Raw genomic sequence first — 22,896 nt, forward strand, 5'->3', positions numbered from 1 at the left:
TATGTAAATATTTCTCATTTTTGATATAAATAAAAATGTTTGTAGACCCAACAACCCTGTTTATTATTATTAGTCTCAGACAAGTATGATATTTGAAAAATCAGCTTAGCAGGAGAAAATAATATAAATCATAGATCTGAGTCATTCAAAATTTCTAAGAAAATAACATTAAGAGAGAACATCAAATAAGCTACCAAACCTCAACAGAAATTAAGAAAGTGGGCATCAAAATGATCTAAGGATATTTGAAGATATTCATAAGATACTTACCTAAAATTGTGTTTATCAATACTGAAAAAAAAACATTTAAAATTCAGTGCCCATTGCCTAGATTTCTTTAATAAAATTAAAATCATCCTAGACTCTCCAAATTACCATACTTTTTAGGAGTTACAGTTAGATCTGGGAATAAGAATATACATCGTTATGCAACTACTTTGCTCAATCTCCGAATACTAGTAAGGGGTTTACTATGTACCTAATGAAGTATAGGAATCTGACTCCCTGCCTAGCTGTTTCTACTGGGAATATGAATCCTCCCAGTGTATAGATCAAATTGTGCTTCTGTATGATTAGGTAGGCCAAGAGTGGGCCTTTCTGTAAAGGGTCAGAGAAAATAGTTTTGGCTCTGCAGGTCATATGATCTCTGTTATAACTACTCAACTCTGTAGCGTGAAAGCAGCCATACATAATATATTAATTAGTAAGTGTGGCTGTGTTCCAATAAAACTTTTATTAACAGGAATAGGCTATAGATTAGATTTAGACCATGCATAGTAGTTTGTCAACCTCTGACATAGGATATCTAAACATTTATTTTATACTGTGATTAGTGACCAGCCAACAATTTTAAGGTTTTACTCTAACCATATGAAAATGGTATTTTAATACAAATGTTTTATACATACAATGACCACATATCCTAAATTTTGGAGGACAATCCTGACTTTGTGTAATTTTATTTTTATTAATAATTGCCATATATTTCAATTTCAGGTTTAAAAAACAGGTTATCCATACATGTAGTTAGCTAGCAAAATAGCCCCTTAATACATAATTGCTACCTTTGAAAAACCCAGTACCTGCAAATATTTACAAGTAGTGTAACCCAGTGGACTGTAAAACTAAACTTACCCTCTGGGTAGTATAAGATGGCTTTTTCTTCTTTTCAACTGTATAAAGACTGATTTCTATGTCACCTTTTGCAGTTCGACATTCTTCCTGAACCCTAATAACAAAGGTTAAAGTGACAGAAAATCATAAAAATCAAACCAACAGTCTAAAGGTCAGATAACAAAAATATCTTCAAATGTAAAATTTGCCATTTTAACTATTTTTAGGTGTATGTTAATGACATTTACAAAGTTGTGTAACCACCATCACCACTCTTTCCAAAACTTTTTCATCATTCCAAACTTTGTAACCATTAAGCAGTAACTCTCAATTTCTCCTTCTATCAGTCCTTATTAATCTCTAATCAACTTTATGTCTCTATAAATTTGCTTTCTCTATATATATCATATAAGTGGAATCATATGCTATGTTTTTACTATTTATCCACGTGAGAGCAGTTATTAGAACTTCATTCTCTTTTTATGACTGAACAATATTCCATTTTATGTATATATCACATTTTGTTTATCCATTCATTTGAGGACAGACACTGGAGTTATTTCTACTGTTCTGGTATTGTGAATAATATAGCAATGAACATTGGCATACAAGTATCTATTTGACTTCCTTATTTGTACTTTAATGTTTTGAGTAAAGAATTATTTCAAATTCCTCTATTGCTAAGACTTCATAAATTACCTATGTTTCCCTAAGAAAAGGCAAAACTAAATTATGTTTGCTGCCTGTTGGATGAGAGGGTAAAAGGATTGGGAAAGGAAATAGCATTATTAAGAGATTTTTTTAATCATTTTTTAATTTATTTTCAGCATAACAGTATTCATTGTTTTTTTATGTTCTCTGTCAAATGTCCTTTTTCTTTTCTAAGTCTATTTCCAGCCTATGTGGATTATCTGTTAGGATTTATAAATAAGAATAGGTATTCTAAATTAAAAATTCATCCTAATAAAGTCCTTTCATACAAGGACATCTACTTAAAGGGCATTTCAAAATATGCCTTAAGCACCGGGGTCTACAACACATCTATGCTGCATTCCCAAACTATTCCAATATCAAAGTGATGGCCTTTTTCCTCAGAACCACTGTTGAATTTTGGGTCTATATACCAAGGACATATTTAATAACATATGGTCTCATATTCTTACTTAATAGTATTTGTATTCTTATGTTCTAATCTAGACTATAAACTCATGGAAAACAAAGTATGTTTTTCATTTTTCAGTATTTCCCAAACCATTTAGTACAAAGCCAAGTAAATAAAAAATAATCATTAAATAGTTGTTATGGAATGAACTAACTGGAGTAATATAGAAAAACTAATACAGAACTCAGCTTGATTAAAATATACCTTAGTTATTAAAATTTCCTAACTAAACAATAAAGTTCTGAATTTTCTTGTCAGTGCTATCTTATTGACTCACCTACTAACTCCACTATTTAGTTCATTGACCACCACTCTTCTGCTCCATGCCATGAGATCTCGTTCAGTGGCCATCTGGCTTCGAGGAGCATTGTTATGCATTTGTCGGACACCTTCAATCTGACCACTACGTCGAAGCCCAATGTTTGGGGATGAATATATGTCCATATTTGGACTTCTCAGAGCTAAAATAAAAAGAAAGGTACCACTTTCTCTGAGTAAAGGCACAAATTTTTAGAGATCAGTACTCCAGAATAGGAGAGTCTAAGATGGTACTTCTAGACAATATTGCTATCCTTTTGTTCGACATTTTCTGTACCACCCTGAATAAAGCAAGGCACTAAATAATTGTTTTAAGTTTCTATCACTCTTTTAAATTTTTTCAAAGTACATTCATATCTGTCATCTAGTAAATACTGAGGAAATACAAAAAGCATATTTAACATGATTTGGTAGATTCACAAATGTTTAATAGTACTATTTCAGAAAGCAGCTTTTAATCTAAATCCTGCATTAAGCCCATGAAAAGGTCTATGAATAAAGTTTCAATAGGCTTTTGAAAGTAGTAATAAGAGAAAAAAAATATAAGATTTATTCAATCAAAATTTCATTTTCAAAACTGGTAAGCAATGAAAGAAAGGGGAAATAAAGTAATGAAACCTTTTTTAAGCACCTAGATATTCTCTGTTTATTTATTTTGTTGTATTTGCAAATAAAATAAAAATGGAAATTGCATGAATCACTCAACTTTTAAAATAAGCACTCAGGAAAGACAATAAAAATAAACATTGGAAACAGAAGCCAGTGGGGTCGCTTTTACTAAGGCATTTCAAATCTATCAACAGAAATCTAGTATTGAGGGTAGAGCTGATTTCATTAATGAATCTCTAAATCAGGGTCCTAAGAAAGTTTTATGTCAAGAAACAAAAAGGGCCTGGTTATGTAGGATTATCAGCTCACTTCTTATTTTGTTCCAGGTTAAGGAAAGCCAATCTGAGTTAGATGCTCCCTGGGTGAACAAAGAATGTTTTTATTTTAATTTTATGGGATACTTCAGAATCAGGAAATGAGTATAATACCTTGTGAATCACATCTAATTTAAATTGTTTTATTCAATTCTTGGACTCCAAAAGCTATGATACCCAAATAAACCCCAATTATAAAAATGTAAAAAGAAACACATTTGCCAAAATCCCTTAAGATGGCATTTTGAAGTACAACTAATAGTTCTTGATAAAAATAAAATTGATGGTGCTCACTTTGGCAGCACTTATATTGAAATGATACAAAGAAGATTAGCATGGCCCCTGAGGATGACAGGCAAATTCATGAAGTATTCCATCATTAAAAGAAAAAAAGTAAAACTGACAGAAGCTAATATTTATATAAAATTCAAATATATAGGGCACCTGGGTACCTCAGTTGGTTGGGCATCTGCCTTTTGGGTCATGATCTTAGAGCCCCAGGATCAAGTCCTGCACTGGGCTCCCTGCTCAGCAAGGGAGTCTGCTTCTCCGTTTGGCCCTCCCACCCCTCGTGCTTTCTCTCTCACTCATTATTTCTCAAATTAATAAATAAAATCTTTAAAAAATTCAGATGTATAGTCACATTTCATATAAAGTGAAGAAAAGATACAATAAATTAGAATACAGCTAGTATTTAAACTGTTGTGAAAATCAATCCACAAGTTGCATCTGTATTTCCTATGAATAGGGCTTATCTTCCAGTGTATTGTTGTAAATTCAAGAGTTGAAGGAGATAATGTTGCTTTTTTTTTTTCTTCAACAAAGGTGGATAAATTTTTTCTTAGTTACTTTTACATTGAAGTGGTTTTAATTTTGAAAACATTATAGGCTGGTTCTTCTTCTACAAAAAACATGTATTTCTACAGTACCTCATTTATTATAACAAAAGTGAAGACTGAAAATACATTCTTGAGTTAAGAGAAAACAGTATATTAAAATATACCACCCATATTTCGTGAGACACATTAAGACCTTTAGCCACAAATGACAATGAGATTATGGCACTTCAGTATATTTGATATCACAATTTTAAATTAATAAAAATGTTCTTATTTAAAAACCTAAAATGTTCCTTACATGTGATTACTTAGTGCAAATAAAATGAATAAACTATATCCATCACATATATACATACTTACCACCATTAGCAGAATATGATCTATTAATTGGAAAATGAGGAACATCTCCTTCATTAATTAGTCTAAGATCTTGTTCTCTCTGTAGCTCCCTGATTATCCCATCAAGAATGCTTTCGTCTTGGTCATTGGTTTGTTGTCCAATTACTTGTTCTACCACCTCACCATCACCTTAATGAGACCAAAGATATAAAGCCACAAAATTTTAATATAACCTAAATGGAGTAAAACAATATAGTAAATACAGTAAAAACAACCTTAATCTATAACTTTTTAGATAAATACTAAAAATAAGATTAAAATGAAAATAAAACATATATCAAACAGTACTTATAAAGAACTTTTAAATTTTTTTTAATTTAATTTTTTCAGTGTTCCAAGATTCACTGTTTATGCACCACACATTGCTCCATGCAATATGTGCCCTCCTTAATAGGCACCATGAGGCTCACCCATCCCCCCACCCCCTCCCCCGTAAAACCCTCAGTTTGTTTCTCAGAGTCCACAGTCTCTCAAGGTTTGTCTCCCCCTCTAATTTCCCCCAATTCACTTTTCCTTTCCTTCTCCTAATGTCCTCCATGTTATTCCTTATGTTCCACAAGTAAGTGAAACCATATAATTGACTTTCTCTGCTTGAATTATTTCACACAGCATAATCTCCTCCAGTCCCCTCCATGTTGATACAAAAGTTGGGTATTCATCCTTTCTGATGGCTGAGTAATATTCCATTGTATGTATGGACCATATCTTCTTTATCCATTTGTCTGCTGAAGGGCATCTTGGCTCTTTCCAGTTTGGAGACTGTGGACATTGCTGCTATGAACATTGGGGTACCTATGGCCTTTCTTTTCACTATATCTATATCTTTGGGGTAAATACCCAGTAGTGCAATTGCAGGGTAATAGGGAAGCTCTATTTTTAATTTTTTGAGGAATCTTCACACTGTTTTCCAAAGTGGCTATACCAACTTGCATTCCCACCAACAGTGTAAGACAGTTCCCCTTTCTCCACATCCTCTCCAACATTTGTTCTTTCCTGTCTTGTTAATCTTTGCCATTCTAACTGGTGTAAGGTGGTATCTCAATGTGGTTTTTATTTGAATTTCCCTGATGGCTAGTGATGATGCACATTTTTTCATGTATCTGTTAGCCATTTGCATGTCTTCTTTGGAGAAGTGTCTGTTCATGTCTTCTGCCCATTTTTTGACATGATTATCTGTTATGTCTTTGTTGAGTTTGAGAAGTTCTCTAAAGATCTTGGATATTAGCCCTTTATCTGTACTGTCATTTGCAAATATCTTCTCCCATTCCGTGGGTTGCCTCTTTGTTTTGTTGACAGTTTCTTTTGCTGTGCAGAAGATTTTTAACTTGACAAGTCCCAAAACTTCATTTTCACTTCTGTTTCCCTCGCCTTTGGGGACGTGTCTTGAAAGCAGTTGCTGTGGCCAATGCCAAAGGGCTGACTGCCTATGTTCTCCTCCAGGATTTTGATGGATTCCTGTCTCACACTGAGGTCTTTCATCTATTTTGAGTTTATCTTTGTTTATGGTATAAGAGAATGGTCGAGTTTCATTCTTCTATACATAGCTGTCCAATTTTCCCAGCACCATTTATTGAAGAAATTGTCTTTTTCCCACCGTATATTTTTCCTGCTTTGTCGAAGATTACCTGACCATAGATTTGAAGAACTTTTAAATTGTTTGATATGTCAGTTTGTGTGTATGTATGATGTAACAAATATCCCCAAATTAGCCATTATTAGGAAGGTCTTAAGAAATAATTATTAAATTATGAATTTCCAAATGTACTTTTTTGATGAAATATTCTAAGCAAAAAGTCCAGAGTAGAGATCTGAGTAAAGTTTAAAGTTCAACTACAGATATAGAAAATGTTCTGCATCTTTCTTTCATGAGAATTTCCTTTCTGAAATAAATCAAAATGATTTATTTATTTCAAATACTATCTCTTTTGAAAACACCTCAGTATATTGATAATTACAGAAATTATTTCTATTTATACACTGAAACACAATGATTACATCTGAATACTTTATTTATTTCTATATTATTTTTCTTTTAAAGATTTATTTATTTATTCCAGAGTGGGGAGGGAGAGGGGAGAGAAAGACGGACAAAATCCTCAAGCAGACCCTATGCTGAGTATGGAGCCACAGGGGGCTGGATTCTAGGTACCTTAGATCACGACTTGAGACAAAATCAAGAGTCAGATGTTCAACAAATTGAGCCACCCAGGCACCCTTATATTTTTTCTTAAATACATCTTAGACATGTTTTTCACCTTGTCCTCTAGTCAGACTAAAAGGTATCCTAAAGAGTAGCCACGCAGCCAAATCATCAGGTCTTATAGGAAATTAAATGTGATGAATTAGAGATTTTTTTATTCAAATGTTTTTAGTTTTATCTCCTATTTAATATTCATGCTTTTCACCCTTGTTTACACATATGACATTGTAAAAGTTAATATTAGCAAATGTGTAATACTATTGTTCTACAAATCTTTATGAGAGAGTACATAAAAGGATATGTAACATTTCACTCTATAAAAAACAATTCAAGTCTTAAATCCCTAGTGAGGAAATAAAATTCCATTTATAAATCAATACCTATCTCATACCTGGAAGAAAACCTACAACTAACAAACTAAGATATGAAGGCATTCGGGTATGGGGGATGGGGTGTGGGAATCAGAATATGCAAGAGAAATATACAAACAAGAAGATTTGCTATGGAGGGGAAGATGGCTGTGGAGTAGGAGGAGACTAGGCTTACCTCCTCTCATGAATACAAGTAGATAAATACCAATTCATCCTAAATACTCCAGAAATCGATCTGAAGACTAGCAGAACGAACTCTACAACTAAAGGTGGAGAAGAGACCGCCTCAGAGAAGGCAAGAAGTGCTGAGACACGGTTTGGGATAGAAACAGATCATGGCCGCCATGGTGGGGAGGGAGCCAAGGTCATAGAGAAGGGCAAGATACAGAGCAGCACAAAGAGGAGTTCACATGGGAAAGATGAATCCTTGTAGTGACTGGCTTCGTAAGCCAGAGCACGTTAATTTCATGAGTTCTTGAAAATAGTGGGACTTAAAGCCTGTTGTTTTATAGGTCATCGGGTTTGGCTCTGGGAGAGCATGCAAAGCATTGGGGCTGCTCTTCAAAAAAAGTCAAGGCAAACATCTCATAGACATATGACATAGAAACTGATCTCAAGAACGCCTGAGGCACACAGTGGGGAGCTTATCTGCCCATCTCAGAGTGTGTCCCAGAGAGACAGGATTCATGGAAAGACCTGTATATGAACAAAGTAACTGGCAGCTGCCATTTCCCTCACAGACCCATCTGCATAAGCACAGGGTCACCTATGGGAAACAGTATAGCACCAGAACTTACTACCTAAATTGCTTATACCACATCCTACCCCATTGTGCTCAGATGGAACTGACCTTCCACATCACACTTACCTCAGTCCCAACACAGCAGTTCTTTTCCCTCGGACCAGCCCAAACTCCTGCCAACACTGCATCTCCTGACCCAGGAGTTTTGCAGGACCTGGATTCCAGTGGCAGTGACAAAATACCTCATTTCACAAGCAGACCAGAGCACAAATAGTTAAAGCTGACCACAACAGGCCAAGGAACAAAACTGCTGACAACAGGAAAAGACAGCATCTACAAAAGATGGGTCTAAAGAATAAAGTGGACAGCACACAACAGCAGAGTGCATGTACCACACATTAGAAAAACTCACTGAAGTGCCAGGGCCTGGGGAAAAGGGGACACTACACTGAAGGGTACTACAAGGATTTCTTCTTCAAAAGGTCAATACCCCCAAAAAGAGGAGACATAGCTGACTTCCCCAACACACAGAAACAGACAGAGAGAGGCAAACAAAATGAGAAGTCAGAGGAACTTCTTCCAAATGAAGAAAGAGGACAAAGCCACAGCAAGAGGTCTAAGCAAAACAGATATAAGTAACATGTGTGACAGAGAATTTAAAGTAATGATTATAATGATATGTACTGGACTTGAGAAAAGAGTGGAAGATATAAGTGAGACACTTAAAAGATAAGGAATAACATGCCAGAGATAAAGGATTCAATAAATGAAATTAATAATACACTTAACAGAATGAACAGCAGTCTGGAAGAAGCAGAGGAACAAATCAATGACCTAGATGACAATAATGGAAAGTAGTAAAGCTAAACAAAAGAGAGAAAAAAGAATTAGGTAAAAGAATTATGGAGGTCAGTGACTCTATTAAACATAATAAAATTCATATTATGGGAGTCCTAGAAGAAAGAAAGAAAGAGACAAAAGAGGGCAGAGAATATATTTGAAGAATTAATAGCTGAAAACTTCCCTAATCTGGGGGAGGAAACAGAAACCCAGGTCCAGGAGGCACAGAGAACCCCCAAAAAAATAAAAAAAAAAAAAGATCTACACAAAGACATATTATAATTAAAATGGAAAAATACAGTGATAAATAAAAAGAAAATTAAGTCAGCAAAAGAAATGAAGATAGTTTCACATAAGGGAAATCCCTTAAGGCTATCAGCAGAATTTTTCAGCAGAAATGTTACAAAAAAAAAGGGAGTGGCATGATATACTCATAGTGCTGATTGGGGAAAATCTTCAGGCAAGAGTACTCTATCAAGCAAGGTTATTTCAGAATAGGAAAGCTAAAGAGTTTACCAGACAAATAAAAACTAAAGGCGTTAATGACCAATAAATCAGCTCTGTAAAAAATATTAAAAAGAATCTTTGAGTGGAAAGGAAAGACCATAAGTGACAGTATCAAGTAAGAAATACAAAAGCAGTGAAAATGAATACTTCTGTAAGAAATCAGTCAAAGAAAACACAAAATAAAGGAACACCATATACGTAAAACGTGGGCAGTAAAGAATGGGTTGACTCTTAAATGACAATCAACTTAATATAGACATCTAGAAGATGGTGGTGTAGTAGGTAGACCCTGGGCTTGTCTCATCCCTCAAACACAACTCCATAACTATTAAATCACTCTGAATACCCAAGAAATAAACCTGAGGACTGACATAACAAACTCCACAATGAGAGGGAGAGAAGAGGCACATCAAGAAAGATAGTAAATGTGAAGACATGGTTTGGGGGAGAAACAGAATGGGTGCTCTGAGGAAAGGGAGTGTTGGTCACAGAGAAAGGTAGAAGAGTGAGGAGCACACAGGGAAATAGCAAGGAGAACATTTCCCCAGTCACTGACTGGGAAAATAAGAAGGGCTGATTTTTGTGAGTTTTTGCAACCAGCGGGGTTTGAAGACTGAGTTTTAAAGGTGGGTGGGCCTGGCTGGGATATAGCCCTGAGGGCACTGTGGTGCTCCTGGAGATTAGGTAGGCAAACAACCCTGGGGCAAACAGCATGAAAACTGCAACTGAAAAACACCAGGATATACTGGGAGAGATTATTTGCTCTTTTCAGAGTGCTTCCCTGAGAGCAGCAAGCACAGAGACCCCTCTCCTGGGACAAAAGAGCTGGCTGGCACCACTTCCTTACCCTGCCCCTCACATAAACATAAGCCAACTTCAGTAAACAGTACAGTGCCAATGCTGGCTGCCTAACTTGCTTACACCAGGACCCACACCCTTGCACTGTCCTTCTAGGTAAAGATTGCCTCGGTCCCAGCACAGCAGGCCCCTTGCCCAGAAGACCAGCAGAAATCCCTGCACATACCACAACTCCTGAGCAAGGACTTCTGCAAGGCTTTAGTTCTAGTAGAAGTACCATCAAGTCTCATTTAACAAGCAGAACAGAGCACACATAATTAAAACACAGCACACTCTGACCAAGGTCCAAACACTGCCCACCACAGGAAAGGAAAACCTCTGAAGAGGAATGGTCTGAAGGACAGGGCAGATGAAACACAGCAGCAGAGTGTACTCAGCACACACCAGAGACATTCCTTGAAGCACCAGGCCTTGGACATTTTATGACTTCTTCTTCATAAAAACATAATTCTCAGGAGCAGGAAGCAATAACAGCCTTTTCTAACACAGAGAAGTAGACAGAAACTTGGAAAAAATGCCAAGATGGAGGAATTCAAACATAAGGTCATGGCCAGAGATTTAAGCAAAACAGATATAAGTAATAGGCATGATGGAGAATTTGAAGCAACAGTCATAAGGATGATCACTGGGCTTGAGAAAAGCCTGGAAGACTTCGGGGAGGCCCTTAACCCAGAGATAAAAGGGTTAAAGAACTGTTAGAAACAAAGAATGCAATAATTGAGATTCAAAACAAACTGGGTTCAATGAAGTTAATATAGACAGCTATATGCACAAGTGATTCTACATAAACCTAATGATAACCACAAATCAAAAAAACATTAATAGATAGGCAAAGAATAAAGAGAAAGGAATTCAAATACATTAACAAAGCAAATCCGCAAAACTTAGAGAAAGATAAAAAAGGATCAGAAAAAAACTTCAAAATAACCACAATACAAGTAATAAAATAGCAATACATACATATCTATCAATAATAACTTTGATGTAAATGGACTAAATGCTCCAATCAAAAGACACAGGGTGACAGAATGCACTTAAAAAAAAAAACCCAAGAGTTATCTATATACTATCTACTGGAGACTCACTTTAGACCTAAAGACAGATGCAGACTGAAAGTGAGGGGATCAAAAAACAATTATCATGCAAATGCATGTGAAAAGAAAGCTGTAGTAGCAATATTTACATCAGAAAATATAGATTTTGAAATAAAGACTGTAACAAGAGACAAAGGACTCTATATAATAACAAAGGGGATAACTAATAGAATGATTGTAAATATTTACACATCCAACATGGGAGTACTAAATACATAAAACAGTTAATAACAAACATAAAGGAACCAATCAATAATAATACAATAATAGTAGGGAACTTTAATATACTACTTACATCTAAACATAATTAAAAAACAATGACACAGTGCACTGGGTGGATTTAACAGATATATTTAGAACATCCCATCTTAAAACAGCAGAATACACCTTCTTTTCAGATGCACACAGAACATTCTCCAGAAGAGATCACATATTAGGCCAGAAAAAGAGTCTCATCAAATTCAAAGAGATTTAAGTCATACCATGCATGTTTTTAATGACAAAGCTATGAAAGCAGAAGTTCAACACAAGAAAAAATCTGGAAGACCACAAATACATGGAGGCTAAATAACATGCTACTAAACAATGAATGGATTAACCATGAAATGAATGAAGAAATACAAAAGTACATGGAAATAATGAAAATGAAAACACAGTGGTGCAAAAGCTTTGGGATGTAGGAAAAATGGTTCTAAATGGGAACTTTATACCTATACAGGACTTACTCAAGAAGCAAGAAAAACAAAGAAACAACTTACACTTACACCTAAAGGAGTTACAAAAAATACTAAACTACCTAAAACCAGCAGAAGTTAGGAACTAACAAAAAGTAGAGCAGAAATAAATGACATAGAAACTAAAGAAACAGTAGAACAGGTCAATGAAACCAAGAGCTGTTTCTCTGAGAGATAAACAAATTTATAAACCTCTAGCCAGACTCATCAAAAAACCACCAAAAAAGACACAAATAAATAAAATAAGCCTGGTGGTGGGGATTATGGAAGGCACGTATTTCATGGAGCACTGGGTGTGGTGCATAAACAGTGAATTTTGGAACACTGAAAACAAACAAATAAATAAATAAATAAAATTGCAAAGGAAAGAGGAAAAATAGCAACCACACCACAGAAGTAAAATTAGAATATTATGAAAAACTATACGCCAATAACAACGTAGAAGAAATGGATAACTTCCTAGAAACATATAAACTACCAAAGCAGAAGCTGGAAGAAATAGAAAATGTGAATAGACTGACTGTCAGCGAGGAGGTTGAAACAGTAATCAAAAAACACCCAATGAACAAAAGTCCAGGATGAGAAGGATTCACAGGTGACTTCTACCAAACATTTAAAGAAGAATTAATACCTATTCCTCTTGAAGTATTCCATAAAATACAAGTGGAAGAAAAATTTCCAGAATTATTCTATGAGCCCAGAAATATCCTGAAAACCAAAAAAATGCAAAAATTCTCAAAATACTAACAAACAGAATCCGGCAATCAAGTAGGATCTATTGCTTGGCTGCAAGGGTGGTTCAGTATTCACAAATCAATCAACGTGATACATCACGTTAATAAATGAAAGGATGACCTGGGGAATTCTACCAAACTTTCAAAGAAGAAATAACACCTATTCTCCTGAAGCTGTTTCAAAAAATTGATGCAGAAGGAAAATTTCCAGACTCTTTTTATGAAGCCAGCATTACCCTGATCCCCAAACCAGGCAAAGACCCCACCAAAAAGGAGAATTTCAGACCAATATCACTGATGAATACGGATGCTAAGATTCTCAACAAGATCCTAGTATATAGGATCCAACAGCACATTAAAAAGATTATCCACCATGACCAGGTGGAATTCATCCCTGGGTTACAAGGATGGTTCAACATTCACAAATCAATCAATGTGATAGAACAAATTAATAAGAGAAGAGAGAAGAACCACATGGTCCTCTCAATTGATGCAGAAAAAGCATTTGACAAAATCCAGCATCCATTCCTGATTAAAACGCTTCAAAGTATAGGGATAGAGGGAACATTCCTGAACTTCATAAAATCTATCTATGAAAGACCCACAGCAAATATCATCCTCAATGGGAAAAAGCTCGCAGCCTTCCCATTGAGATCAGGAACACGACAAGGATGCCCACTCTCACCACTCTTGTTCAACAGAGTATTAGAAGTCCTAGCAACATCAATCAGACAACAAAGAGAAATAAAAGGTATCCAAATTGGCAATGAAGAAGTCAAACTCTCTCTCTTTGCAGATGACATGATACTTTATATGGAAAACCCAAAAGACTCCACCCCCAAACCACTAGAACTCAGACAGCAATTCAGTAACATGGCAGGATACAAAGTCAATGTACAGAAATCAGTGGCTTTCTTATATAATAACAGTGAAAATACAGAAAGGGAAATTAGAGAATCAATTCCATTTACTATAGCACAAAGAACCTGGGAATAAACCTAACCAAAGAGGTAAAGGATCTGTACTCGAGGAACTACAGAACACTCATGAAAGAAATTGAAGAAGACACAAAAAGATGGAAGACCATTCCATGCTCTCGGATTGGAAGAATAAACATTGTTAAAATGTCTATACTGCCGAGCAATCTATACTTTTAATGCCATTCCAATCAAAACTCCACTGGTATTTTTCAAAGAGCTGGAGCAAATAATCCTAAAATTTGTATGGAATCAGAAGAGACCCTGAATTGCTAAGGAAATGTTGAAAAACAAAAATAAAACTGGGGGCATCACGTTACCTGATTTCAAGCTTTACTACAAAGCTGTGATCACCAAGACAGCATGGTAATGGCATAAAAACAGACACATAGACCAGTGGAACAGAGTAGAGAGTCCAGATATGGACCCTCAACTCTATGGGCAAATAATCTTCGACAAAATTGGAAAAAAATATACAGTGGAAAAAAGATAGTCTCTTCAATAAATGGTGCTGGGAAAACTGGACAGCTATATGTAGAAGAATGAAACTCGACCATTCTCTTACACTGTACACAAAGATAAAATCAAAATGGATAAAAGAACTCAACGTGAGACAGGAATCCCTCCGAATCCTAGAGGAGAACATAGGCAGTAACCTCTTCGATATCAGCCACAGCAACTTCTTTCAAGATATGTCTCCAAAGGCAAAGGAAACAAAAGCGAAAATGAACTTTTGGGACTTTATCAAGATCAAAAGCTTCTGCACAGCAAAGGAAGCAGTCAACAAAACAAAGAGGCAACTCATGGAATGAGAGAAGATATTTGCAAATGACAGTAAAGACAAAAGGTTGATATCTAGGATCTATAAAGAACTTCCTCAAACTCAACACACACAAAACAGATAATCATGTCAAAAAATGGGTAGAAGATATGAACAGACACTTCTCCAATGAAGACATACAAATGGCTATCAGACACATGAAAAAATGTTCATCATCACTAGCCATCAGGGAGATTCAAATTAAAACCACATTGAGATACCATCTCACACCAGTTAGAATGGCCAAAATTAGCAAGACAGGAAACAACATGTGTTGGAGGGGATGTGGAGAAAGGGGAACCCTCTTACACTGTTGATGGGAATGCAAGTTGGTGCAGCCACTTTGGAGAACAGTGTGGAGATTCCTTAAGAAATTAAAAATAGAGTTTCCCTATGACCCTGCAATTGCACTACTGGGTATTTACCCCAAAGATACAGATGTAGTCAAAAGAAGGACCATCTGTACCCCAATGTTTATAGCAGCAATGGCCATGGTCGCTAAATGGTGGAAAGTACCAAGATGCCCTTCAACGGACGAATGGATAAGGAAGATGTGGTCCATATACACTACGGAGAATTATGCCTCCATCAGAAAGGATGAATACCCACCTTTTTTATCAACATAGACGGGACTCGAAGAGATTATGCTGAGTGAAATAAGTCAAGCAGATAGAGTCAATTATCATATGGTTTCACTTATTTGTGGAGCATAACAAATAACATGGAGGACATGGGGAGATGGAGAGGAGAAGGCAGTTGAGCAAAATTGGAAGGGGAGATGAACCATGAGAGACTACAGACTCTGAAAAACAATCTGAGGGTTTTGAAGGGGCGGGGGGTGGGAGGTTGGGGGAGCCAGTTGGTGGTTATTATGGAGGGCACGTATTGCATGGAGCACTGGGTGTGGTGCAAAAACAATGAATTCTGTTACCCTGAAAAGAAAAATAAAATAAAATAAATAATAAATGAAAGGATGAGAACCATATGATCCTTTCAATAGATGGAGAGAATACATTTGATATAGTATAACAGCCATTCATGATAAAAACTCTCAACAAAGTAGGGATAGAGGGGACATACCTGAACATCATGAAGGCTGTATACAAAAACAACAACAACAACAACAAAACACAAAACAAAACAAGAAACCAGCTAATATAATCCTCGATGGGGAAAAACTGAGAGCTTTCCCCTTAGAGTAAGGAACTAGAAAATTATATCTGCTCTCCCCACTTTTATTCAAGATGGTACTGGAATCCTAGCCATAGCTATTAGATCACACACAAAAAATATAAGGCATGCAAATTGGTAAGGAAGAAGTTAAATGTTCACTATCTGCAGAAAACCCACTATAGAGAAAACCTTAAAAACTCTGCCAATAAGCTACTAGAACTGACATATGAATTCAGGAGTCATGGGATAGAAAATGTGCAGAAATCTACTACATTTCTACATACTTATAATGAAGCAGCAGAAAGAGAATTTAGGAAAACAATCACATTGAAAATGATACTAAAAATAATGTTACTTTGGAGTAAATCTATAACCAAAGTGTTGAAAGACCTATCCTCTTAAAACTATGAAAACACTGATGACAGTAATTGAAGATGACACCAAGAAATGGAAAGACATCCATGCTTTCGGATTGGAAGAACAAATATTTAAGAATGTCTATACTGGGGAGCCTGGGTGGCTCAGTCCATTAAATGGCTGACTCTTGATTTCAGCTCAGGTCATGATCTCAGGGTCCGAGGATTGAACCCTGAGCTGGGCTCCATGATCAGCAGGAAGTATGCTTGGGAATTCTTTCTCCCTCTCGCCACTCTCTCTCTCTCATAAGTAAACATATCTTTTAAAAAAATTTAAAAAGACCTAAATGTGAATTCTGAAACCATAAAAATCCTAGAAGAGAGTATAGGCAATGATTTCTCTGATATCAGACATAGTAACATTTTTGTAGATAGGTCTCCTGTGGCAAGGGAAATAAAAGCCAAAATAAATTATTGGTACTGCATCAAAATAGAAAGGTTCTGCACAGCAAAGGAAACAATCAACAAAACTAAACGTTATCCTACTGAATGGGAGAAAATATTTGCCAAGGACATATCCAATAAACAGTATCTAAAATATATAAAGAACTTACTTGAATCAACACTCAAAACCAAATACTCCAATTAAAATATAGGCAGAAGAAATAAACAGACATTTCTCCAAAGACATCTGAACATCCAGTCAGAATGACAAAAATTAATGAGGTAGGAAACAACAAATGTCGGAGAGGATGTGGAGACAGGGGAACCCTCTTACACTGTTGGGGATGTAAGTTGGTAGAGGCACTTTGAAAAACAGTACAGAAGTTCATCAAAAAGTTAAAAATATGGGCGCCTGGGTGGCTCAGTGGGTTAAGCCGCTGCCTTCGGCTCAGGTCATGATCTCAGGGTCCTGGGATCGAGTCCCGCATCGGGCTCTCTGCTCAGCAGGGAGCCTGCTTCCCTCTCTCTCTCTCTGCCTGCCTCTCTGTCTACTTGTGATCTCTCTCTGTCAAATAAATAAATAAAATTTAAAAAAAAAAAAAAAAAAAAAAAAAAAGTTAAAAATAGAGCTACCCTATGACCCAGAAATTGCACTACTGGATATTTACACCAAAGATATAGATGTGGTGAAAAGGAGGGGCACATGCACCCCAATGTTCATAGCAGCAATGTCCACAATAGCCAAACTGTGGAAGGAGCCGAGATGACCTTCAACAGGTGAAAAGATAAAGATGATGTGGTCCATACACACAATGGAATATTATTCAGCCATCAGAAAGGATGAATACCCCCATTTGCATCAATATGAATGGAACTGGAGGTGATTATGTTAAGCGAAATAAGTTAAGCAAAGAAAGACAATTATCATATTGTTTTACTCATATGTGGAACGTAAGGAATAACATGGAGGACATTAGGGGAAGGAAAGGAAAACTGAAAGGGGGGATATCAAATAGGGATACAAACCATGAGAGACTATGGACTCTAGGAAATAATCTGAGGGTTTTAGAGGGGAGGAGGTGGGAGGATGGGTTAGCCCCATGATGGTTACTAAGGAGGGCATGTGTTATAATGAGCACTGGGTGTTATACACAAATAATAAACCATGGAACACTATATCAAAAACTAATGATGTATTGTATGGTGTCTAACATAACATAATAAAAAAATAAGATGTCCAAATGACCAACAGACACATGAAAAGATGCTCAACCTCACAATCAAGGAAGTGCAAATCCAAACTACAACGAGATACCACCTCACACTCTTCAGAATGGCTAAAATCAAAAACTCAAGAAACATCAAGTGTTGGCAAGGATGTGGAGGAAAAGGATCCCTTTTGTGCCTTTGGTGGGAATGCAAACTGGTGTAGTTACTGTGGAAACAGTAACAAGGTTCCTCAAAAAGATAAAAATCGTGGGGCACCCGGGTGGCATAGTCAGATAAGTGTCTGACTCTTGATTTTAGCTCAGGTCATGATCTCAGGATCATGAAATGGAGTCCGGTGTTGGGCTCTGCACTCAGTGGGAGTCTGCCTGAGACTTTCTCTTTCTGCCCCTCCCCGCACTTGTGCTCTCTTTCTCTCTCTCTCAAATAAATAAATCTTTTTTAAAAAGTTAAAAATAGGGGCGCCTGGGTGGCTCAGTGGTTTAGCCTCTGCCTTCGGCTCAGGTCATGATCCCAGCATCCTGGGATCGAGCCCCACATCGGGCTCTCTGCTCAGCAGGGAACCTGCTTCCTCCTCTCTCTGCCTGCCTCTCTGCCTACTTATGATCTCTATCTGTCAAATAAATAAATAAAATCTTTAAAAAAAAAGTTAAAAATAGAAGTACCCTAAGATCCAGTAACCACACCACTGGGTATTCACCCAAAAAACACAAAAGGCCAATTTGAAATGATACATGTACGTTTATAGCAGCATTATTTACAATAGCCAATATACAGAATCAGCCCAAGTTTCCATCAAGAGGTGAAAGGATAAAGATATAGTATACATACACACACATACACATATAGACACACAAATGCACAATGGAATATTACTCAGCCATAAAAAAGAATGAAATCTTGCCATTTGCAATGACAGGGATAGAGCTAGAGAATGTAATGTTAATTGAAATAAGTTAGTCAGAGAAAGGCAAATACTGTATTACTTCATTCATATGTGGAATTTCAGAAACAAAATAAATGAGCAAAGGAAAACAAAAGAGAGAGAAAGAGTCAAGCCAGGAAATAGTCTCTTAACTATAATGAAAAAGCTGATTGTTAGTAGAGGGGAGTCGGGTGGGGTGGGGGTCAAACAGGTGACAGGGATTAAGGTGTGCACTTGTCATCATGAGCACAGGGCAATACAAGGAATTGCTGAATCACTATATAGTATATAGTATGCTGAAACAAATATAACAATGTATGTTAACCATACTGGAATTAAAATTTGAAAAAGAAGAGTTGCTTTGACAGGGAATAGCATAGTTCAGCGTCTTATTCTAGTATCCTTACATCATGCATCGTGCTCATCACTGCTTCCTTTACATCCTTCAGGAGTGACTGTTATTTAAACACTAAATAATTCTTTGTATTTCATACAAGAGAATGGGTAAATGGCCATATCCCAGTTTATGGTTTTTGAAATTTCTTTATCTTTGGTCTATTAACTACAGAATGTCAAATTAAAATACCAATAATATGAGCAGTGGAATTTCACCAATGAGAAAAGCTTGACACATTAAAGTTAGTAAATTTAATGTTCAGGGTTCTAAGGAAGCAGGTCAATACATTTTCTGCTTGAGTACATGCTTATTGTCCTAATCCATTTTTCTGTGTTTAAGTGACATAAAAAATGTAAAACTACTCTGGTAAGTACTATAAAACTGCAAATTAATAGATTAGGTAAAATATATTATAACTTACTACAGAGTTTAGCAAGGGACATATAGAGAGAACAGCAGCAAGTATAACATTTAGTAAAATGTTTTACATTTAATTTTGGAAATAACATACCATTAGCCACATATCCCAGCTGTGGTATAAGTTGTTCATCTTTACAATTTTCCCGTCCTGGTACTAGTCTTTGGAATTTTGTAGGATGAGGATTGCCATCAACATCCACCAAGAATGGGGGAGGCATGAGGTGAGGAGCTTGTTGGGTTTGTTCATCCAGTACATAGTTGTTGGCATCACGGATAAGGGGTCGATAATCCGTGTGGAAGAACATCTGATCTGGAATCTTTATGACAGGTTTTAAGTATTTAACATGCATAGGGAACTAATTTTTATTCCTAGAGAGAATGCATTTTTCAAATCAGACACTTTTTACATACTCTTATAGCCCTCTATTGCTTTTTGTTCCCTCCAGGAAGAAATGAATCACCGAAATGTTAATCTTATCTCTTCTCCACAAAAATCCTATAATCCGTATTACTTTCTGGCCCTGTATGTATTTCTCCAATTAGCACATGAAGGAGAGCAATAACACAGTAGATAAAGTTAGGTATTTTCACTTAAGTTGCAAACATCATACAAACTATTACAGCTATTTTTATTGCTTATTTATACCCAACTAAGGATAGATGGGAGTATAATATAAATGGCAAAGCAGGTAAGTACCAAATACATAAAAAATACTCAAAGATGATATAAGTATTGAGCTAAACTCAATGATTCTGAGTTCTCTTCCAACTTTAAGAATCTATAATCTATTTCAAATTCATAGCTAATAAAATATAAAGAACCAATTAAGTTAGCTTCCAAAGTATTTTAACAAGATGACTAATAAAGTGGCCAAGCAAGAAAATTAACATTTGGTCACCAGCTGTTTATTTCTAACTTATGATGAGTTATAAGATGCAATCTGGTAAAGTTGTTCTCCATTACACCCGAAGGGCAGTACAGAGAATATGTTCTAAGCCAAAGGATTTCCTAATGAATTTTTATATCTACATTACCCTATATCTTAATAGTGATGAAAACTGCCAAGCCTATGTTCTGGCAGTGATGAAAACTTTTATCAAGAAAGGTGACTTTGTTATTTTGTGTCTATTGACACACAATGACCCTTATTAACTGGAAGACTTGAAATAAAATTTATGAATGATACAATCCAAAATTAGAGTCTGTAACAAAAATTAAATAGACTAACCTTTTCATAGTATTTACTGCATCCAAAACCAAAAAGCAGCAAATGACCATGAGAGTCTGTGCAGGCAAAATGGTTTCCGTCTGGTGAAAATTTACAATCAAACACTGCACCATGGCCTTGGCCTTCAATCTGAAATTTAGAGGAGTCACTCTAAGTCATCTTTAAGAGGTAATTTTCAAATAATAAGTAGGCAATAGATTCAGCTTCCTAATATCTTGAAATCTGTGATGCATCAGCATTCCAATGTACTCTCTGGCTTCTGTAGCCAGAACCCTACTGAAACAGTAAAGCTCTGAAAGAAGTTAAAAAGAAGATATGCAATAAATGGTAAATGCAATAGATGGTATCAAACATTACTAGCATGGTCATATCTCAAGAAGTACTAAATGAATGACTGAGAAGAAGAAAAGACCTAAACACAACCAAAATGACAAAAGTGCTATTTCAGCAAAGTCAAGATAATATCTTCACACCTTAAATTTTAATGCAACTAAGTCTTAAAATGGTCTTCCTAAAATTAAAGCACACAAATCAATTTTACTAAAAAACGACAAGGTATTATTAACACTCTAGAACTATACAAAGCCTATAAAAGAGAGCTCAAAGGTTGACAATTTAGAAATGTTTCCTCAGAACTATTCCTCAGAGAGGAACACGAAATATGGAGGATATGAGTATTCCCATTACCATACGAGGATGTTCTACTGGGAAAAGAGATAGCTCACCAGATTTTTCCATGGTTTGAATAAAATATATCTTAAGAGTATCTATACCTTCAATTCCATGTTTGCCAAACAACTTCCTGATTACAACTAAGCCATATGGGGTTTACCAGAAGCAGATACAATACAGTCACGATTAGGATTTACACATTGTGATTATTGTTTAAGCATTACACTTTCTGTGATTTTGGTTACTGCTAGCTCCAAAAGCTTATTAAACTTGAGTTTCTAGAATTAAGAGCTGGCGACAAGAATTTAGAAAATGCTAATGCCATGACAACAGAGTCACTCTGAAAGGTGTAACTCTTGATTGGCCTTACTCTCAGGTCTTGAGACATTCTCTAAGTTATTGTATGGAGTTAAACAAAGATGACAGAGGTTCCTTGGCACTAAGTATACTGTAATTACCAAGTTGTCATATAAGAGATATCTGCCTTAATATGAACTAAATACAGATTTTTCTTACCATGTTAAAATAATTCCGAATTTTGGTCCCCCGGTCAAGGTCCCAAATAAAAATGTTCCCATCGTGACCCGCTGAAAGTATGATCCTTTGATCAAACGGATGTGCTTCTAAGACAAATACTTCATCATCATGTCCCTGTGATAAAAATCAATATTAAAAATGAAAAGCAACACCAAGTATTTGGTTTATTTGGCCAAAAGTTCATGGGAGTGTACTATTAATCCCACTCAGATGAATTTATGTACCTCACAGCATTTACTACATGGTCACTACAAGAAATAGTTCAATTAGAGTTCCTTCTATGTTTAGGTGCTGATTTCAAGAAGTATTTAATACAGAAGACCCAAAAAGGGGTTTAAAGTGCAGTCCAAAACAATTACAGCTCATTAACCAGGCCCCTGAAATTGAATTTGTATTTCTATGACTCTGCTATTTAAAAGACCCACAGAAAATGGGACAAACAGAATCTTTCATTAACACCCAATTCTGCCACAGAGATGACACACAAACCTTTACTATTCTTTATGAAATTATTTGAATAAATCAAATTTATTCAAATTATACCTTGGAAGACCCCATGGTACATTCAAACAAAAAAGTATAGTGGCTCTGCTCTTTTATCTACTTTATAGTTGAAGGTTTCATTTAACATGCTTTCTGAAAAATGGGTTTGCTGCTAAAAATGTTTAAAAACCAATGGGTGGTTGGGTTATGGACATTGGGGAGGGTATGTGCTATGGTGAGTGCTGTAAAGTGTGTAAACCTGAGGATTCACAGACCTGTACCCCTGGAGCAAGTAATACATTATATGCTAATAAAAGAAAAAAAAAAGAAAAGTAAACAACAATGCTCTCTATACGTTTCCTTTACTAATGCATATCAGTAGATAGAGACCTTAGATCAGGA

At 35.9% G+C, this 22,896-nt stretch overlaps 1 protein-coding gene and 1 pseudogene across 5 annotated transcripts in view; one reads left to right on the forward strand and one right to left on the reverse strand.

Annotated features, from left to right (window-relative positions):
* BRWD3 (bromodomain and WD repeat domain containing 3) overlaps positions 1–22,896 on the reverse strand; it is a 208,281-nt gene that overhangs the window by 73,504 nt on the left and 111,881 nt on the right. For all 5 annotated transcript variants that reach the window (XM_032840637.1, XM_032840638.1, XM_032840636.1 and 2 more), the window contains 6 exons: positions 21,991–22,125; positions 20,803–20,931; positions 19,665–19,890; positions 4,716–4,883; positions 2,553–2,736; positions 1,135–1,228 (listed from right to left, as the gene is read on the reverse strand). In XM_032840637.1, coding sequence (XP_032696528.1) covers positions 1,135–1,228; positions 2,553–2,736; positions 4,716–4,883; positions 19,665–19,890; positions 20,803–20,931; positions 21,991–22,125 — 936 coding nt within the window. The remainder of the gene's footprint in view (positions 1–1,134; positions 1,229–2,552; positions 2,737–4,715; positions 4,884–19,664; positions 19,891–20,802; positions 20,932–21,990; positions 22,126–22,896) is intronic.
* On the forward strand, positions 3,803–3,899 carry LOC116856940 (annotated as a pseudogene).

This window comes from Lontra canadensis, unplaced genomic scaffold (genome assembly GCF_010015895.1).
Source record: "Lontra canadensis isolate GAN:19392208 unplaced genomic scaffold, GSC_riverotter_1.0 scaffold114, whole genome shotgun sequence".
Taxonomy (NCBI): Eukaryota; Metazoa; Chordata; class Mammalia; order Carnivora; family Mustelidae; genus Lontra; species Lontra canadensis.